This window comes from Salvelinus sp. IW2-2015, linkage group LG4q.1:29 (genome assembly GCF_002910315.2).
Source record: "Salvelinus sp. IW2-2015 linkage group LG4q.1:29, ASM291031v2, whole genome shotgun sequence".
In the NCBI taxonomy this organism is placed as follows: domain Eukaryota; kingdom Metazoa; phylum Chordata; class Actinopteri; order Salmoniformes; family Salmonidae; genus Salvelinus; species Salvelinus sp. IW2-2015.
In genome coordinates, this window is record NC_036842.1 from 36,914,156 (window position 1) to 36,934,177 (window position 20,022).

At 43.1% G+C, this 20,022-nt stretch overlaps 1 protein-coding gene across 1 annotated transcript; it reads right to left on the reverse strand.

Moving 5' to 3' along the window:
- Window positions 1-1,270: 1,270 nt before the first annotated feature.
- LOC111961938 (stonustoxin subunit alpha) lies at window positions 1,271-9,134 on the reverse strand. The gene is made up of 4 exons (XM_023984633.2): window positions 8,886-9,134; window positions 4,138-4,218; window positions 2,041-3,987; window positions 1,271-1,876 (listed from the first exon to the last, which is right to left on the reverse strand). The coding sequence occupies exons 1-4, from the start codon at window positions 9,091-9,093 to the stop codon at window positions 1,350-1,352; spliced, it is 2,763 nt and encodes a 920-aa protein (XP_023840401.1). The 5' UTR covers window positions 9,094-9,134; the 3' UTR covers window positions 1,271-1,349.
- Between the last annotated feature and the right edge of the window lie 10,888 nt (window positions 9,135-20,022).

Genomic DNA, 20,022 nt, shown 5'->3' on the forward strand with positions numbered 1-20,022 from the left:
ATCAACACTATGAAATAACACATATGGAATCATGTAGTAACCAAAAAAGTGTTAAAAAAATCTAAATATATTTGATATTTGATATTATTCAAAGTAGCTACCCTTTGCCTTGATTAAAGCTTTGCACACTCTCGGCATTCTCTCAAACAGCCAACAAGTGCTCAGCATACGTGGGAACTCCTTCAAGACTGTTGGAAAAGCATTCCAGGTGAAGCTGGTTAAGAGAATGCCAAGACAGTGCAAGCTGTCATCAAAGCAAAGGGTGACTACTTAAAAGAATCTAAAAAATGTAATAAAAATAAAATATAACACTTTTTTGGTTACTACATGATTCCATATGTGTTATTTCATAGTTTGGATGTCTTCACTATTATACTACAATGTAGAAAATAGTACAAATAAAGAAAAAACCTTGAATGTGTAGGTGTGTGTGTGTGTGTGTGAACTTTTGACTGGTACTGTATATACATGTATGTTCAGAACTTTTGTGAAACAGCACAGTTAAAAATATATGGACCAAAAAATTATCAAACTGGATGGTCTTCAGAGATAGATGAGAGGTTGATGGTAGCTGAAAGATGAGATTTAAAAACAAACAAAAGATAACTAATGTAAAATATACTGTGTCAGTAAAATGTATATAGTATGTATAAGCTGAAAGTAGCCTAAGTGCTGTTGTCTATAAGTTTACTCCAATTAGGGGATGTGTGGTAGGGTTAGGGGAAAATAATAAAGGAAAATATATGTAAAAAAATATATGTATGTATATTTATATGTATATTTACCCCAAAAATATATGGGGGATTGGAAATGATGCAGACAATTACATTGATGGAAGCAACAATCTATCTGCAGTATTAAAGCTGATCTACCCCCCCAATTCTTAAAAGAAAAACTTGGGGGGCCAAGAAATCACTGCGGGCCGTTTTGGCGCCCGTTGCTGACCCCCTGGAGCATTTCTATTCATTGGAAAACATATGTGATGCAGACACCAGCCACTAGAGGGAGGCACAGCACCTGTGTGTGATTATGGAATTACATAAAACACATCAGAACGTCACACACGCTGAGTGTGTGTCCCAATAATCTCTCCTTCCTCCTGAAGTGTGCACTCGTTCATTACTCCCCATTGATATTTTGGATCGGTGGAGTCATGTGCTAGTGGGAGTTAGTTTCCACCATATTTCTTATATCAGTCATTTTCTTTCAAATCAGTGAAGGTGCGTAAGCAAGTGCACACTATGGGAGAAAGGGGAGATAATTAGGATGCACCCTGAACCTCTAATGTTGTCTGCTCTTTGGATGACTGCCCACCTTGCTATTCAAGGGTTCTTATGATGCCTGGAAATCTATTTCAGCTCCTGGATCACAAGGCCTTTATCTCTTCCATAAGTTCTAAACAGTGGGTAGATCCTCTCTCCCTTAGTGAAGACCATGTCAGTGATGGTGTAGACGTGACTCCTGGACACGGCGTTGTAGAAGGAGACCCACCTCTCCTCAATATCCACACACACATCCAACACTTTGAGGTTAGAGGGCCAGGGGAGGTTGGTCTTGTAGACACACAGGGTGGAACTACAAGAAGGTTTACTTAGACACCAGTAACCTTCATTTGGAGAGAAAGAGAACCATCCTTTCCTTTCAGCAGACTCCCTGGTCACTCCTACAGCCCAACTTGCCTCCACCTCAATATTCACCTCCACGTGCCAGAAGTGTCGTCCTGAGCGGAAGCCCTCCTTCCCCAGGATACAGGACCACCCATCAAATCTCTGTGGATTATTAGGAACCTTCCTATTTTTTCCTGCTGTCACTCTCCTCCCATTATCAGACAGGATCAACTCACAGTGAGCTGTATCAGGGTCCAGAGTCACATCAGCTGTGGAGAGGAACAACAATGACCACGATCACAAATGTCACTATAGATAGGAAAGGAAAAATCTGATTTGAGATACAACATTATGGTTTACTATATTTTGGAACAGGCGCAGAGCCAAATGTCATTCTGAAGTATGAATAATATAATACTCAAAATAACCGTACCTGCCAGTGGGATGACTGTTTCCTTGCTGGGTTCACTCATGTCTCCCTCTCTATAGATGGCACACACTCTGACTCTGCAAGAGGTGTGTGTGGGTGTTAGGGAGTACACACACTCGTCCCCGTCTGTTAGCAGTATGACCCACTCGTCCTGTCCCTCCTCTCTGTACTCCAGTCTGTAGTGGAGCACAGGCCGTCCCTCTGCAGCCTCCGCTGGTCTTCTCCAGGTCAGACTGACCGAGTTTCTGTCGGCTGACTGGACTACCGGACGCCCAGGCTCAGACCCTGACCCAGTCTCTGTCACAGTGATGTCACTGAACTCACTCTCTCCTGCCCTGTCCTCTGCTCTGTGTCTGATCTGGTACTGTGTATCTCTCTCCAGGCCTGATATCACAAAGGCTTCCCCATTTTCTCCGGTCGTCATGCTTCTCCAGTTCTTCTCCTCATGGAGAAAAAACAGGTCAGGTCTGACAGGTCTGTACTCCACTCTGAACCTGTCAGTGTGTCCAGTCTTTGACGGGGATAAGCGGAGGGTCACACTACTCTGCCGTGTGTCTACTACCTTAACAGTCTCAGGCTTTGACACAGCTTCATAGTCAGAGTTCACTAACCTGCCTCCCTGGTAGAGACGGATGGAGGCTCCAGGAGTAGAATCATCTGGAATGGAGGTTGCAACGAACTTGAGTTTCTTGGTGACCTTAATGAAATCAAGAAAAGCTCTAGCTGCCGTTGTTACTCTCTCCTTGTTCTCCTCAGACTTGAACCAGGGTTGAATGTGCTGGTAGCGGTGACCAGGCCTGGTCTGTGAGTATGTCTGTAGGTTGTCAAGATGCTGCTTCAGGGATGAGAGATACAGGTCTGTTTCACCCAGAGAGGTGAGAGTGAAACACACCACAGTGTCTGTCTTTGAATTACTAATTACTTTTTGCAGCTGGTCTATAGACACCATCTTAGATCTGATTTTAGAGTCAAGAGATTCAAGGAACTTCAGCTCAGCCTGTTTGTCATCCAGCCACTGTTCTGTTGCCTCCATTCTGAACGGGGACAGATCATGACCTTTCATCTCTTCTTCAACAGCTTTCTCGTCCTGCACTCCTGACCTCACAGACACCAAAACTCTACCCATGAGTTTCTGCAGTTGAGCTAGGTACTGTTGAATGAGATCTATAAAATTGATCAATTTATCCTTCAGGTCCTGAACTTTACTGACCCACTCATGCTTTACTATCTCCTCACACCTTGTGCCTGTGCATCTGTAGTGTTCCATTTCTCTCTCTACCCTGGACTGTAGGTCTTCACTGATCTCCCTCACACAGGGTGCTGCAGGGTACAGGTTCTTCAGAGGGCAGAGCCAAACTCTCAGAGGAACATCCTTCTCTCCACTGGGCCCCAGCAGCTTAGGGAAGGACTCACAGAGATCAGTTATCTCTCTATCACCTCTATTTGTCTCAAGATCTCCGTAGTAGGTACAGGTGAGACCAGAAGATTTAGCTAGTTGAGCAGCTCCGTCCTCAGCTGTGAGAAGTTGGATCATTTTCTTCAGTTTATTGATAACTTTGCTCATGGTCCATGTTCTGTTTGTCTTACAAACGATGAAGGCCTGAGTTCCATATGTCACAGCCATGACCACGTGTGTGGCTGTTTGCTGCTGAATCACTTCAGGACGCCTCACCTTCTCTAACAGGAAGGAAGTCAGCTGATCCAGTCGGGTGGTTCTCTTGTAGTGCAGAGTCACATAGTCGCCTTTGTGCAGGAGAGGATGGTTTAGATACTCTGCAGCTCCTCCCACATCCACCAGTCCAGACAGGAAACTGGTTCTGATTGGCTGATCCAGTCCCAGAGCTCTGAACCTCTCCTGCAGAGAGTCTGTCTCTATTACCTTGGTCTCAGTGAACGGGAACGGCAGGGATAATTTCCCTTTTATCTTATTGTCTGAGTCACACAAGAAGTCTGAAGGGAGTGAAAATGTAATGTACAGTATTATAATTGAATATAATCCCATATTCTCCAAGACATTTATATTATTCTCATCCATTCCACTATCCCTATAATCACATAATAATTCTGAACATAATCGGTGCAGATTAAATGTAGAGTTACCTGGAGTGAAGGACTCAGAGCAACAGTCATACAGCATTCCAGGGTGAATGGGCCGTCCCAGAGCTGGCACCTCCACCCAGCCTGGGAGACCACATGGGAGAGAACAGTAAGATATGAGACAATAGTCCTCACAAGGAGACATGTTGATAATACTATCTTCTTTACTTCAGAAATATATAACTGTCATTCTGGTAGCATCAGTGTCACACTGACTAAAGTTGATTGCGGGAGACACCGAGATTTACTGGGATTTGCTGCCTAAAACCACTCCCTTTTCCTGGGAAAAATAACAGCGAGAAACCGGTCAATTCTAATAAATTATTTGTATGAACAGCATGGCGTGAAATGGAACTGTTAAATATATGCCATGTCTACATCTGGCTTCTCTATGGCCTCTGCATGATGAATCATCAATGCTCAGGGTGGGGACAGACAGCCTATCTCAGGGTGGGGACAGACAACCTATCTCAGGGTGGGGACAGACAACTATCTCAGGGTGGGACACAGACACCTATCTCAGGGTGGGGACAGACAACCTATCTCAGGGTGGGAACAGACAACCTATCTCAGGGTGGGAACAGACAACCTATCTCAGGGTGGGGACAGACAACCTATCTCAGGGTGGGGACAGACAACCTATCTCAGGGTGGGGACAGACAACCCTATCTCAGGGTGGGGACAGACAACCTATCTCAGGGTGGGGACAGACAACCTATCTCAGGGTGGGGACAGACAACCTATCTCAGGGTGGGGACAGACAACCTATCTCAGGGTGGAACAGAACAAACCTATCTCAGGGTGGGGACAGACAACCTATCTCAAGGGTGGGGACAGACAACCTATCTCAGGGTGGGGACAGACAACCCATCTCAGGGTGGGGACAGACAACCTATCTCAGCATCTTTCTCTCTCTATCAATTCCATTCTAATTGCATCCAAAATAGATCATCCTGTTGTAGATTGATATATATCCCATCCCAGATATATACATTGCATTTGGAAAGTATTAATACCCCTTGACTTTTTCCAAATGTTGTTACGTTACAGCCATATTCTAAAATTGACTAAATCACTTTTTTCTCTCATCAATCAACAAACAATACCCCATAATGACAAAGCGAAAACAGGTTATTAGACATTTTTGCAAACGTATTTACATAAGTATTCAGACCCTTTACTATAAGAATCGAAATTGAGAGCAGGTGYATCGTGTTTCCATTGATCATCCTTTAGATGTTTCTACAACTTGATTGGTGTCCACCTGTGGTAAATTCAATTGATTGGACATGATTTGGAAAGGCAAACACCTGTCTATATAAGGTCCCATAGTTGACAGTGCATGTCAGAGAAAAAAAACAAGCCATGAAGTCTAAGGAATTGTCTGTAGAGCCCCGAGACAGGATTGTGTCTAGGCACAGATCTGGGGAAGGGTACCAAAACAATGTCTGCAGCATTGAACGTCCCCAAGAATACAGTGGCCTCCATCATTCTTAAATTGAACGATGGAGGCCAAGACTCTTCCTAGAGCTGGCCGCCCGGCCAAACTGAGCAATATGGGGAGAAAGGCCTTTTGGTGAGGGAGGTGACCAAAAACCCGATGGTCACTCTGACAGAGCTCCAGAGTTCCTCTGTGGAGATGGGAGAACCTTCCAGAAGGACAACCATCTCTGCAGCACTCCACCAATCAAGCCTTTATGGTAGAGTGGCCAGGCAGAAGCCACTTCTCAGTAAAAGGCACATGATAACCAGCTTGAAGTTTGCCAAAAGGCACCTAAAGACTCTCAGACCATGAGATACAAGATTCTCTGATCTGATGAAACCAAGATTGAACTCTTTGGCCTGAATGCCAAGTGTCACGTCTGGAGGAAACCTGGCACCATCCCTACAGTGAAGCATGGTGGTGGCAGCATCATGCTGTGGGGGTGTTTATCAGCGGCAGGGACTGGTAGACTAGTCAGGATTGAGGGAAAGATGAACGGAGCAAAGTAAAGAGAGATCCTTGATTAAAACCTACTCTAGAGCACTCAGGACCTCAGACTGGGGCAAAGGTTTACCTTCCAACAGGACAATGACCCTATGCACACAGCCAAGACAACGCAGGAGTGGCTTCGGGACAAGTCTCTGAATGTCCTTGAGTGGCCCAGCCAGAGCCTGGACTTGAACVCGATTGAACATCTCTGGGGAGATCTGAAAATAGCTGTGCAGCAACGCTCCCCATCCAACTTGACAGAGTTTGAGATTAGCTGCAGAGAAGAATGGGAGAAACTCCCCAAATACAGGTATGCCAAGCTTGCAGCGTCATACCCAAGAAGACGCGAGGCTGTAATTGCTGCCAAAGGTGTTTCAACAAAGTACTGAGTAAAGGGTCTGAATACTTATGTAAATGTCATATTTCCGTTTTTTCTTTTTAAGAAATTTGCAAAGATGTCTAAACCTGTTTTTGCTTTGTCATTATGGGTTATTTTGTGTAGATTGGGGGGGGGAACTATTTAATCAATTTTAGAATAAGGCTGTAACGTAACAAAATGTGGAAAAAGTCAAGGGGTCTGAATACTTTCCCGATTGCACTGTAGATGTCCTAGCCTACCTCTTTCAAGGTATTAAATTCAACTAGCCTTAGATTTAATTAATTAATGATGGGTTATAATAACCCATCATATTGAGCAAGAGCCTCTGTCTCCACACACCTGTGCTCCGCCTGCCTCTCTCCTTAAAAAAACGCTCCTTAGCTCTTGTAGTCCCATGCAGGAAAAGCTAGACTAGAATAGGCTGCTGGACATTTTTTTTACATTTCTTATACCAATAGACTATTCGAAGAGGGATGCAAGCTCTTGTTTGCTGAATGTTAAATACAGCAGCCAATAGAACTCAAGGGTAGTTTGAAAGAAGAGCAAACGCGCAATGGCGGTAGGTTATAACAGTTATTTATTCAGATCCATAACCATTCAGTCTTCGTGAAGAAAAGTGAAAGCCTTCTGCATCTAATTCTTATATTATTCAAGAATGATTAAGATAAGGACAACGAAACGTATTAAATGTAACTGTTGAAGGCAATTAATTGATGAAGCAACAACAGAGAGAGAAAGAGGCCAATAACATTTGGGGAAATACACTAAATGTCCATAAGGATGTGGACACCCCTTCAAATTAGTGGATTCACCTATTTCAGCCAAACCCATTGCTGCCAGGTGTATAAAATCGTGCACACAGCCATGCAATCTCTGTAGACGAACATTRGCAGTAGAATGGCCCGTACTGAAGAGCTCAGTGACTTTCAATGTGGCACCGTCATAAAATGCCACCTTTCCAACATGTCAGTTCATCAAATTTATGCCCTGCTAGAGCTGCCTGGTCAACTGTAAGTGCTGTTATTGTGAAATGGAAACGTCTAGGAGCAGCAAAGGCTCAGCGTGAAGTGGTAGGCCACACAAGCTCACAGAACAGGACTGCCAAGTGCTGAAATCGCCTGTCCTCGGTTGCAACACTCACTACAAAGTTCCAAACAGCCTCTGGAAGCAACGTCGTCGGCACAATAACTGTTTGTCGGGAGCTTCATGAAATGGGTTTCCATGGCAGAGCAGCCGCACACAAGCATAAGATCACCATGCGCAATGCCAATCTTCGGCTGGAGTGGTGTAAAGCTCGCTGCCATTGAACTCTGGAGCAGTGGAAACGTGTTCTCTGGAGTGATGAATCACGCTTCACCATCTGGTAGTCCGACAGACAAATCTGGGTTTGGCGGATGCCAGGAGAACGCTACCTGCCCCAATGCCCCAATAAGTCCATACAGAAACGGTTTGTCGAGATCAGTGTGGAAAAACTTGACTGGCCTGCACAGAGCTCTAACCTCAACCCCATCGAATATCTTTGGGAGGACTGAGAGCCAGGCCTAGTCGCCCAACATCAGCGTTCGACCCCACTAATGCTYTTCTGGGTTAATGGATGCAAGTCTCTGCAGCAATGTTCCAACAGCTAGTGGAAAGCCTTCCTAGAAGAGTGAAGGCTGTTATAGCAGCAGAGGGGGGACCAACCCCATATTAATGCTCATGATTTTTGAATGAGATGTTCTACGAGCAGGTGTCTACATACTTTTGACCATGTAGTGTATTATGAAAGGTAGATGATATGCGTCAGCTTACTAATTATACAAATAGGCCCTACTATATTTCAAAAGAAAAATCAAATTCGCTAGCCTGTACCTGTAACTTTGTAGGCCGCATGTGCTGTACCAGAATCGCATGTTCTCTCCCTGTTTTATCATGGTTTGAACAATGTGCGTAATTCCAGTCCATATAATACAGTATAATACAACACAGTACAGTAATACAGTTCACACTCAAATAGATTAGCCTACTGGAGCTAGTTTCATGTATTTATCCAAGAGAGTATATAGCTAGCTACATCTATGGGCTTTTAGGTTTTTCTGTCGTTCATAGCCTGCATTAGCCTATAAATATACATGTATTGGATAACGGCACAATCATCTGGGCTTGGGCTCTTTAAATATAATTTAATGTAGGGCTCATAAAATGTATTTAATGTATGGCTCATCAAGCTCAGGTAGCATTTTTGATCAAAGCTCTAATCAAATCCAGACATAGGTCTATTTACAGTATATGCTTTATAATGCTTTTGAATCACACTTTCGTTTTTGGCGTGAAATACCGGGTTACCCGGGAGAAAAGTGATTTATTCTCGGGATGAAACATTTGTAAAATACGGGGAGAACATTCAACCCTAACACTGACCAGCTGTAATATCCTCCAGGTTTCCTCTCTCAGTCTCAGCTGCTTTCTGCTGAAGGTCTGAGCGGAGTTTGTTGATGGTCTTATACAGGTCAGCAGTTCTGATGTCCATCCGTTGTTTCTCACTTGCCTCTTGTTTTAATACTGAATTCTCCTTCTTCAGCTCAGAGATGATTTTCTTCAGCTCAGAATCTTCTTCCCCCATCTTCATCTTTTTAGAGACGCTCCCCTCCACCTCATCCTCATTATTCCTCTCCTGAAGAGTAAACAGGACACACACAGTAAGTCTCATTATATCAACAATAGTTGGGTCGTTCCACGAATAGAGTACGTTTTGCCTCCCTTTGATGTTTTAAGTAGAAATTGTGCACAAATATCTAATTTTAAAAGCATGTTATATTAAATGAAGTGCATATAAAATAATGAATACATCAATGATGTCGCTCTTGCTGCTGGTGAGTCTCTGATCCACCTCTACGCAGATGACACCATTCTGTATACTTCTGGCCCTTCTTTGGACACTGTGTTAACAACCCTCCAGACGAGCTTCAATGCCATACAACTCTCCTTCCGTGGCCTCCAATTGCTCTTAAATACAAGTAAAACTAAATGCATGCTCTTCAACCAATCGCTGCCTGCACCTGCCCGCCCGCCCGTCCAACATCACTACTCTGGATGGTTCTGACTTAGAATATGTGGACAACTACAAATACCCTGGTGTCTGGTTAGACTGTAAACTCTCCTTCCAAACTCACATCAAGCATTTCCAATCCAAAGTTAAATCTAGAATTGGCTTCCTATTTTGCAACAAAGCCTCCTTCACTCACGCTGCCGAACATACCCTCGTAAAACTGACTATTCTACCGATCCTTGACTTAAGTGATGTCATTTTCAAAATAGCCTCCAACACTCTACACAGCAAACTGGATGCAGTCTATCACAGTGCCATCCGTTTTGTCACCAAAGCCCCATATACTACCCACCACTGCGACCTGTACTCTCTCATTGGCTGGCCCTCGCTTCATACTCGTCGCCAAAACCCACTGGCTCCAGGTCATCTACAAGACCCTGCTAGGTAAAGTCCCCCCTTATCTCAGCTCGCTGGTCACCATAGCAGCACCCACCTGTAGCACGCGCTCCAGCAGGTTAATCTCTCTGGTCACCTCCAAAACCAATTCTTCCTTTGGCCACCTCTCCTTCCAGTTCTCTGCTGCCAATGACTGAAATGATCTACAAAAGATCTCTGAAACTGGAAACACTTATCTCCCCTCACTATTTTTAAGCACCAGCTGTCCAGAGCAGCTCACAGATTACTGCACCTGTACATAGCCCATCTAAATTTAGCCCAAACAACTACCTCTCCCCCTATTGTATTTATTTATTTATTTAGCTCCTTTGCACCCCATTATTTCTATCTCTACTTTGCACATTCTTCCACTGCAAATCTACCATTCCAGTGTTTACTTGCTATATTGGATTTACTTTGCCACCATGGCCTTTTTTTTTGCCTTCACCTCCCTTATCTCACCTCACTTGCTCACATTGTATATTAAGACTTATTTTTCTACTGTATTATTGACTGTATGTTTGTTTTACTCCATGTGTAAAACTATGTGTTGTTGTAATGTGTGTCAAACGATACTTTGTTTATCTTGCCAGGTCGCCAATTGTAAATGAGAACTTGTTCTCAACTTGCCTAACCTGGTTGAAATAAAGTGGTGAATAAATAAATAAATAAATCTCTTTTACACATTTCCACAACTTTCAAAAGTGTTTCCTTTGAAATAGTACCAATAATATGCCTACCCTTGCTTCAGGGCCTGAGTTACAGGCAGTTAGATTTGGGTATGTCATTTTAGGTGAAAATTGAAAAAAAGAGGCGGATTCTTAAGAGGTTATAACTTCTTATGTCCTGCGGCTTACCCCAAGAGACCACTTTTTTGGACAAGCTATGTTTTTAAAACCGCAATGTTTACATTMATTCTGATTATTTCTTTATGTTGATATCTTWCTTAGAAAGAATACTATATTTCCCATGACGGAGTAATGCTGATGCCACATTCACGTGCTATCGGAGCTCCTAGKTCCCGGTGGGAAATTTCACTTGAACAACCCTTCATGTCGGAATTACATGTGGGAAATTGTTGTTACTTGAGTTGTGACTTTTCACTTTTTCAACCAAAAGATGATGACAAATCAGTTTTTGWCAATTCCAACCATGTCAATATTTTGATGTAACTAGTCTGACCATATTGTCAATGTTAAGCAAGCTAGCTAACTTTATTATTAGCATTGTTAGCTAGCTTATCAAGCAAGCTAGAATTGTATTGGTTAAAGAATTGTTACGACTTCAACATAATTTGAACACAAGCATGTCGTACTTGCCACTTCCCAGTTTCCTATTTTCCACGAGCATGTGAAGCCAGCATGAAGGTAAAAAATGACTAAACTTGCCCCTCTCCCTTACCCCTGGCCCTTACCCCTGGCCCTCTCCCTTACCCCTTTCCCTTACCCCTGGCCCTCTCCCTTACCCCTGGCCCTTACCCCTGGCCCTCTCCCTTACCCCTTTCCCTTACCCCTCCCCCTTACCCCTTGCAGCATAGAGGAAGTCATAATTATGTGACATGGAGGAACGTATCATATCATGTGACATGGAGGACGTATTCATATCAATTGTGACATGGAGGAACGTATCCATATGGTATATATAACGTGAATGGAGGAACGTATGTGACATGGAGGAACCGGAAAAAATATAATATAATGTTATTTGGTGTGAACCAGGTTGACGTTTTGGAGGAAGGCAATACACAGTTAACTCTGTTGTCCTTGTCTCTGTCTCTGTCTCTGTCTCTGTCTCTGTCTCTGTTCTGTCTCTCCGTCTCTTTCTCCTCTCTCTCTCTCTTCTCTCTCTCTCTCTCTCTCTCTCTCTCTCTCTCTCTCTCTCTCTCTCTCTCTCTCTTCTCTCTTCTCTCTCTCTCTCTCTCTCTCTCTCTCTCTCTCTCTCTCTCTCTCTCTCTCCTTTAGTGCCAGTTTGCTGACTGTACATCATTTCAGATGCCCTTTGTGTTCTGATGCGATGAGGGACCCGGTCTCCATTCCCTGTGGACACAGTTACTGCAGGGAGTGTATCAGCACACACTGGGCCCAGCCCGGCCATGCAGGGAACTATGTGTGCCCCCAGTGCAATAAGAATCTCAGAACCACGCCTGTGCTCTACACTAACGCGCCTTGGCCAAGGTGCTCAGGAGCTCCAGCAGGTAGGCTTCAGTCCTGCCTCCCTGCTCTGAGCTATGCTGGGCCCGTGGATGTGGCATGTGATATATGCTCTGGCCAGAAGCTGAGAGCGGTTAAGTCCTGTTTGACCTGCACTGTCTCCTACTGCGAGCTTCAGTCAGGCAGCACTACCATCCCAGCTTGTCGGAGAACACACCCTGGCCGATGTCATTGGATACGGTGGACACAAAGGCACCATGGTAACACTGGAAAGACAGAGAGGATCAAAGAGGTACTGTCATTAGAAATATAATATTAGATATGACTACAAGCACTTATCTGGGTGTTCCACAATAGAGTACTTTTGGGTAGTGAATTTGGAAATGTAGATGTTTTTACATTTTAGCATTCGGTCATAAAGACACATGAATAACTTCAATAATCATGTTTTCCCATCACAAGGGTGAATAAATAAAATGACTATAGTAAGTGCCAATAAAGTTAAGGGTTGATGTTTTATCTTAAATGTCCATAAATCCACTTGTGGACAGGCCAGGGGTAGGAGAGGGCAGGAGTAAGGGGAGGGGTAAGGGAGAGGCCAGAGGTAAGGGTAAGGACCAGGAGTAAGGGAGAGGGCAGGGGCCAGGGGTAAGGGGGAGGGGTAAGGGAGAGGGCCAGGAGTAAGGGCCAGGGGTAAGGGAGAGGGCCAGGGGTAAGGGAAGGGGTAAGGGAGAGGGCCAGGGTAAGGGCCAGGGTAAGGGCAGGGGTAAGGGAGAGGGGCAAGTTTAGTCATGCTGCTTCACATGCTCGTGGAAAATAGGAAACTGGGAAGTGGCAAGTACGACATGCTTGTGTTCAAATTATGTTGAAGTCGTAACAATTCTTTAACCAATACAATTCTAGCTTGCTTGATAAGCTAGCTAACAATGCTAATAATAAAGTTAGCTAGCTTGCTTAACATTGACAATATGGTCAGACTAGTTACATCAAAATATTGACATGGTTGGAATTGACAAAAACTGATTTGTCATCATCTTTTGGTTGAAAAAGTGAAAGTCACAACTCAAGTAACAACAATTTCCCACATGTAATTCCGACATGAAGGGTTGTTCAAGTGAAATTTCCACCGGGACTAGGAGCTCCGATAGCACGTGAATGTGCTCTCAGCATTACTCCGTCATGGAATATAGTTCTAAGAAAGATATCAACATAAAGAAATAATCAGAATGAATGTAAACATTGCGGTTTTAAAAACATAGCTTGTCCAAAAAAGTGGTCTCTTGGGGTAAGCCGCAGGACATAAGAAGTTATAACCTCTTAAGAATCCGCTCTTTTTTTCAATTTTCACCTAAAATGACATACCAAATCTAACTGCCTGTAACTCAGGCCTGAAGCAAGGTAGGCATATTATTGGTACTATTTCAAAGGAAACACTTTGAAAGTTTGTGGAAATGTGAAAGGAATTTATTTATTTATATTTATTTCACCTTTATTTTCACCAGGTAGGCAAGTTGAGAACAAGTTCTCATTTACAATTGGACCTGGCAAGATAAAGCAAAGTAGTTTGACACATACAACAACACAGAGTTTACACATGGAGTAAAACAAACATACAGTCAATAATACAGTAGAAAAATAAGTCTTATATACAATGTGAGCAAGTGAGGTGAGATAAGGAGGTGAAGGCAAAAAAAAGGCCATGGTGGCAAGTAAATCAATATAGCAAGTAAAACACTGGAATGGTAGATTTGCAGTGGAAGATGTGCAAAGTAGAGAATAGAAATAATGGGGTGCAAAGGAGCTAAATAAATAAATAATATCAATAGGGGGAGAGGTAGTTGTTTGTGGCTAAATTTAGATGGGCTTGTACAGGTGCAAGTATTCTGTGAGCTGCTCTGACAGCTGGTGCTTAAACTAGTGAGGGTAAGTGTTTCCAGTTTCAGAGATTTTGTAGATCATTTCAGTCATTGGAGCAGGAACTGGAAGGAGAGGTGGCCAAAGGAAGAATGGTTTTGGAGGTGAAGAGAGATGAATTATCCTGGGGCGTGCTACAGGTGGGTGCTGCTATGGTGACAGCGAGCTGAGATAAGGGGGGACTTTACATAGCAGGGTCTTGTAGATGACCTGGAGCCAGTGGGTTTTGGCGACGAGTATGAAGCGAGGGCCAGCCAATAAAGAGAGTACAGGTCGCAGTGGTGGGTAGTATATGGGCTTTGGTGAAAAACGGATGGCACTGTGATAGACTGCATCCAATTTATTGAGTAGGGGTATTGGGGCATTTGGCTATTGTAATGACATCGCGAAGTCGAGGATCGGTAGGATGGTCAGTTTTACAAGGGTATGTTTTGGCAGCATGAGTGAGGATGCTTTGTTTGCAAATAGAAGCCAATTCTAGATTTAACTTTGGATTGGAAATGCTTGATGTGAGTTTGGAAGGAGAGTTTACAGTCTAACCAGACACCAGGGTATTTGTAGTTGTCCACATATTCTAAGTCAGAACCATCCCAGAGTAGTCGATGTTGGACGGGCGGCGGGAGGTGCAGGCAGCGATTGTTTGAAGAGCATGCATTTAGTTTTACTTGTATTTAAGAGCAATTTGGAGGCCACGGAAGGAGAGTTGTATGGCATTGAAGCTCGTCTGGAGGGTTGTTAACATAGTGTCCAAGAGGCAGAAGTATACAGAATGGTGTCATCTGCGTAGAGGTGGATCAGAAGATCACCAGCAGCAAGAGCGACATATTGATGTATTCATTAATTTTATATGCACTTCATTTAATATACATGCTTTTTAAAATTAGATATTTTGTGCACAATTTCTACTTAAAACATCAAAGGAGGCAAAACGTACTCTATTCGTGGAACGACCCAACTATTGTTTGATTAATGAGACTTACTGTGTGTGTCTGTTTACTCTTCAGGAGAGGAATAATGAGGATGAGGTGGAGGGGAGGGTCTCTAAAAAGACTGAAGATGGGGAAGAAGATTCTGAGTTGAAGAAAATCATCTCTGAGCTGAAGAAGGAGAATTCAGTATTAAAAAGAGGAAGTGAGAAACACGGATGGACATCAGAACTGCTGACTGTATAAGACCATCACCAAACTCCGCTCAGACCTTCAGCAGAAAGCAGCTGAGACTGAGAGAGGAAACCTGGGGGATATTACAGCTGGTCAGTGTTAGGGTTGAATGTTCTCCCCGTATTTTTACAAATGTTTCATCCCGAAGAATAATCACTTTTCTCCCCGGGTAACCCGGTATTTCACGCCAAAAACGAAAGTTGTGATTCAAAAGCTTATAAAGCATATACTGTAAATAGACCTATGTCTGGATTTGATTAGAGCTTTGATCAAAATGCTACTGAGCTTGATGAGCATACATTAAATACATTTTATGAGCCCTACATTAAATTATATTTAAAAGAGCCCAAGCCCGAGATGATCCTGTGCGTTTCCAATCATGTTATATTCTATTAGGCTTAATTCTCTGCTCACCACCCCGGTGGAGAATACGGTCAACAAAAGGGGGGGAAAAGCGAGAGAGATTTAGCTATAACTATACATGTTTTTGGATAATGGCACATCATCTGGGCTCTTGGCTCTTTAATATAATTTAAATGTAGGGCTCATAACATGTTTTAATGTATGGCTATCAAGCTCAGATTAGGTATCGATGTTTTTGATCTAAAGCTCTAATCCAAATCCAGACATAGGTCTATTTCACAGTATATGCTTTATATAATGCTTTTGATCACACTTTCGTTTTTTGGGGCGTGAAATACCGGGTTATCCCAGCGGGAGAAACGAAGTGATTTCTTTCTCGGGATGAAACATTTGTAAATACGGGGAGATAACATTCAACCCTAACACTTGTTCTGACCAGCTGTAATATGCTCCAGGTTTCCTCGTTCTCAGTCTAGCTGCTTTTGCGAAGGTCTGAAAGCGGAGGGTTTGTTGACGGTCTTATCAGGTCAGCAGTTTGAAAAAGATGGTAGTGACCGTTTGTTTTTTTCATTGCCTCTTGTTCTTAAAATTACTGAATTCTCCTTTCTTCAAGCTCAGGATGATTTCGGTTGTCTCTCGGGCTTGACTGTTTGCATTTCTTTTTTTCAGCTCAGAAAATCTTATTCCCCCATATGTCCTTCATCTTTTTTAGGCGAACGCTCCTCCACTAGTCTCATGTCATTTCTCTCCTGGAGATTAAACAGTGACACAACACAGTAATGTCTCAATATATTACAATAGTTGGGTTCGTTCCACGAATAGAAAGTTACGTTTTGTTTTGTCCTCCTTTGATGTTTTAAAGTAGGAATTGTGCCAGTAAGAACTTTATTTTTAAAGCATTTTATAAATGAAGTGCAATAAAATAATGAATAATTTCAATGATGTCGTCTTGCTGCTCGGGTGATAGTCCCTCTCTCTCAATGATCCAACTCTACGCAATGACACCATTCTGGTCTACTTTGGCCCTTCTTTGGACCATGTGGTTACAACTCAGACGAGCTTCAATGCCCATAACATCCGACCGTGAAGGTTATTAGCTACAGGCAGATCTCGCTTTTTCGTGGCCTCAATTGCTTCTCTAAATACCGTAAAAACTAAATGCATGCTCTCCAAACCCATTATCGCTGGCTGCGACTTGAGTCTGCAGCTGCCGCCCGTCCAACATCACTACTCTGGATGGTTCTGACTTAGAATATGTGGACAATAACAATACTTCTGGTGGTTGGTTAGAATGTAACTCTCCTTCCAAACTCACATAAGCATTTTCCCAGTATCAAAGTTAATATTAGAATTGGCTTTCCTAATTTTGCTACAAAGATCCTTCTCTGCTGGCCAACATACCCTTGTTAAACTGGAGCCATCCTACCGGATCCCGAACTTCGGACGATGTCATTTACAAAATTAGGCTCCAACCTACCTCATAAATTGGATGCATCTATAACATGCATCCGTTTTGTCACCTGAGCCCGCATCAATAATACTACCTCACCCTGTGACCATGTTATCTATCACCATGGCTGGCCTCAGCTTCATGTCGCGCCAAACCACTGGCTCGGTCATCTACAGACCTGCTAGGTAAGTCGCGCTTACAAATCTCAGCTCGCTTGGTCACGCATAAGAGCACCCAGCGACTCTGTAGCACGCGCTCTACCAGCAGGTTTATCTCTCTTGGTACGTCCATAATAACGATTCTTTCCTTTGGCCACCTCTTTCCTTCCAGTTCTCTGGCTGCAATGACCTAAATTGATCTACAAAGATCTCTGAACTGGAAACACTTATCCTCCTCATACTAGTTTTTAAGCAGCCAGCTGTCAGACGCAGCTCAAGAGTTATGCACTCTGTACATGCCCATTATAATTTAAGCCCCAACACTACCTCTCCCTATTGTATTTATTTATTTATTTAGCTCCTTTGCACCCATTATTTTCTATCTGCTATTTGCACTTCTTCCACTGCATAATCTTAACCATTCCAGTGTTTTACTTGCTATAATGTTGGATTTTAACCTTTCGGCACACATGGCCTTTTTTTTGGCCTTCACTCCCTTCTTCACCTCAGCTTGCCCTCACTTTGGTGAACGAGGAATTGGTATATAGAACTTATTTTTACCTGTATTATTGACTTAGAGTATGTTTTGTTTACCTGCATATGTGGTAACTCTGTGTTGTTGTACTGGTGTTACTATATTGCTTTATCTCTCCGTTCTTCTTTAGGGCCAGGTGAAATTGATAATGAGAACTTGTTTTCTCAACTTAGCCTAACCTGGTGAAATAAAGGTGAAATCATAAAGATTACACCATTCCTTTTCACATGGATACTTAATTTCACAAACTTCAAGTGTTTTCTTTGAAAATTTAGTACAATTAATATGGCCTACACCTTGCTTCAGGCCTGAGTTACAGGCAGGGTTAAGTTTGGCGTATGTCATATTTAGTGAAATTGGAAAAAAGAGAGGGGATTTTTTTTCTTTTAAGAGGTTATAACTTCTTAATGTCTGCGGCTTATCCCCAAGAGACCACTATTTTTTTTGGACAAGCTTAATTTTTTGAAACCGGGTCCCGCAATTGTTTACATTGTATTCTGAATTATTTTCTCTTTATGTTCGGATATTTTTAGAAAGAATATATAGTTTCCCATGACGAGTAATGCTGATCAACATTCACGTTGACTGCGTTTCCCGCGTGTGCTGATCTCGTTAGTCTGTCGGCGGCCGATGATCATGAGTGTGCCTATCAACGTGCTCTGGAGTCTAGGTCCGGTGGGAATTTCACTTGAAAACACCCTTCCATGCGTCGGAATTCAGTGCTTTTGTTAGCAAAATGTGGGGAAATTGTTGTTAACGATTGGTTGGTGTGTAGCATTTTTCACGTTGGGTCAGGGGCGAGGATTTTTCAACGCAAAAGATGATGAAAATAAGTTTTTGGTCATTCCAACCGCATGATCAATATTTTGATGTAACTAGTCTGGACGCATATTGTCATGTTACAGCGTAACTTTATTATTGCAATTGTTGACTGCTAGCATTGATTAAGCAAGCTAGAATTGTATTGGTTAAAGAATTGTTAGCGAGACTTCATACATATTTGACACAACAAGTGTATGCTTTGCCACGTTCAAGTTTCCTTTATATTTTCCACGAGCATTGAGAGCCTAGCATGATAACTTGCCCTCTCCCATTACCCCTGCCCTATTACCCTTCCCTGCATCCGCTATCCATCATGTTCCCCGTATCTTACATCCCTGGCTTACACCGTCCCTTACGCCTTTCTCCTCCGCTTAAACCCTTCAGGCCCTCTCGTACCCCTGGCCCTTATACTCTGGCCTTCCTTAACTCCTATCCATCCCGCTCGCATCTCGCATCTGCCCTCATCATCCGGTAGTCGTAATGTCTGTGCGTCGTTCCAGTCAGGCCTTTCCTACCCTTAGCAACAGACCCTGGCCCTGCCCTCTCCTGTGTATACAAGCTGATCTCCGCTTGCCTGGTATGGCTATACCCTATCCATTCGATAGTAAAAAACGTCACTCGTGGCTCATCCTTAGACCTCACCCCTTACTCCTGGCCTGGCGCTCTCTCGGCGGATTTCCCTTACCCACTAGGGGCCCATGTCACAAGTGGATTTAGATATGGTTTTATGGACGATTTTAAGATTGACGAAAACAGGGGTATCAAGGATAAATGATCTCCTGATTCACTTTAAACTTGGGCACTTTACTAAATAGTATTTTTTAAAAAATAAAATATAGATTAATTGATTTATTTTTTTTATTTTTTTTTTAACACTCTCTTGTGATGGGAAGACATTGATTATATTGAAGATAGTTATTTCATGTGTCTTTTAAAATTTTGCCCGGAGCTAAAATGTAACCATCTAACATTTCCATATGCTTAGCACTACCAAGTTATCCTAATTCGGTGGAAACCCAGATAGTGCTTGTAGTCATATCTAAGATCTATTTTATAAAAAATTTCTTTCTTTTTTTTAAAATGGAACTACCTTCTTTGTGATCTTCGCTTCCTTGTCTTTCCAGTGTTACCTGATGGTGGCGCTTTGGTGTCCACGTTATCCAATGTGCCATCAAAGAGGGTAAGTGTTCCCGAAGCGAGCTGGGATGTGTAGTGCTGCTGAAGACGTGAAGCTCGCAACGAGTTAGGGAGCAGTGCATGGTCACAGGATCTTAACAAGCGCTCTCAGCTTTTCTGGCCCAGAAGGATCAATGGCATTGATCATCGGTAGTGCGCTGCAGAGGCCCATGTTTTCCGGTTCGATATGATGCGTGGACCAGCATAGCTAAGCAGGAAGCGGGCAGGGGATTGAAATGGCGAAGATACTGTGGAGTCCTGGAGCTACCTTGGCCAAGGCTGCGTTAGTAGTAATGTGAGCAAGGGGCATTGGGGTTTGATATGCCCTCTCTTATTTGCACTGGGC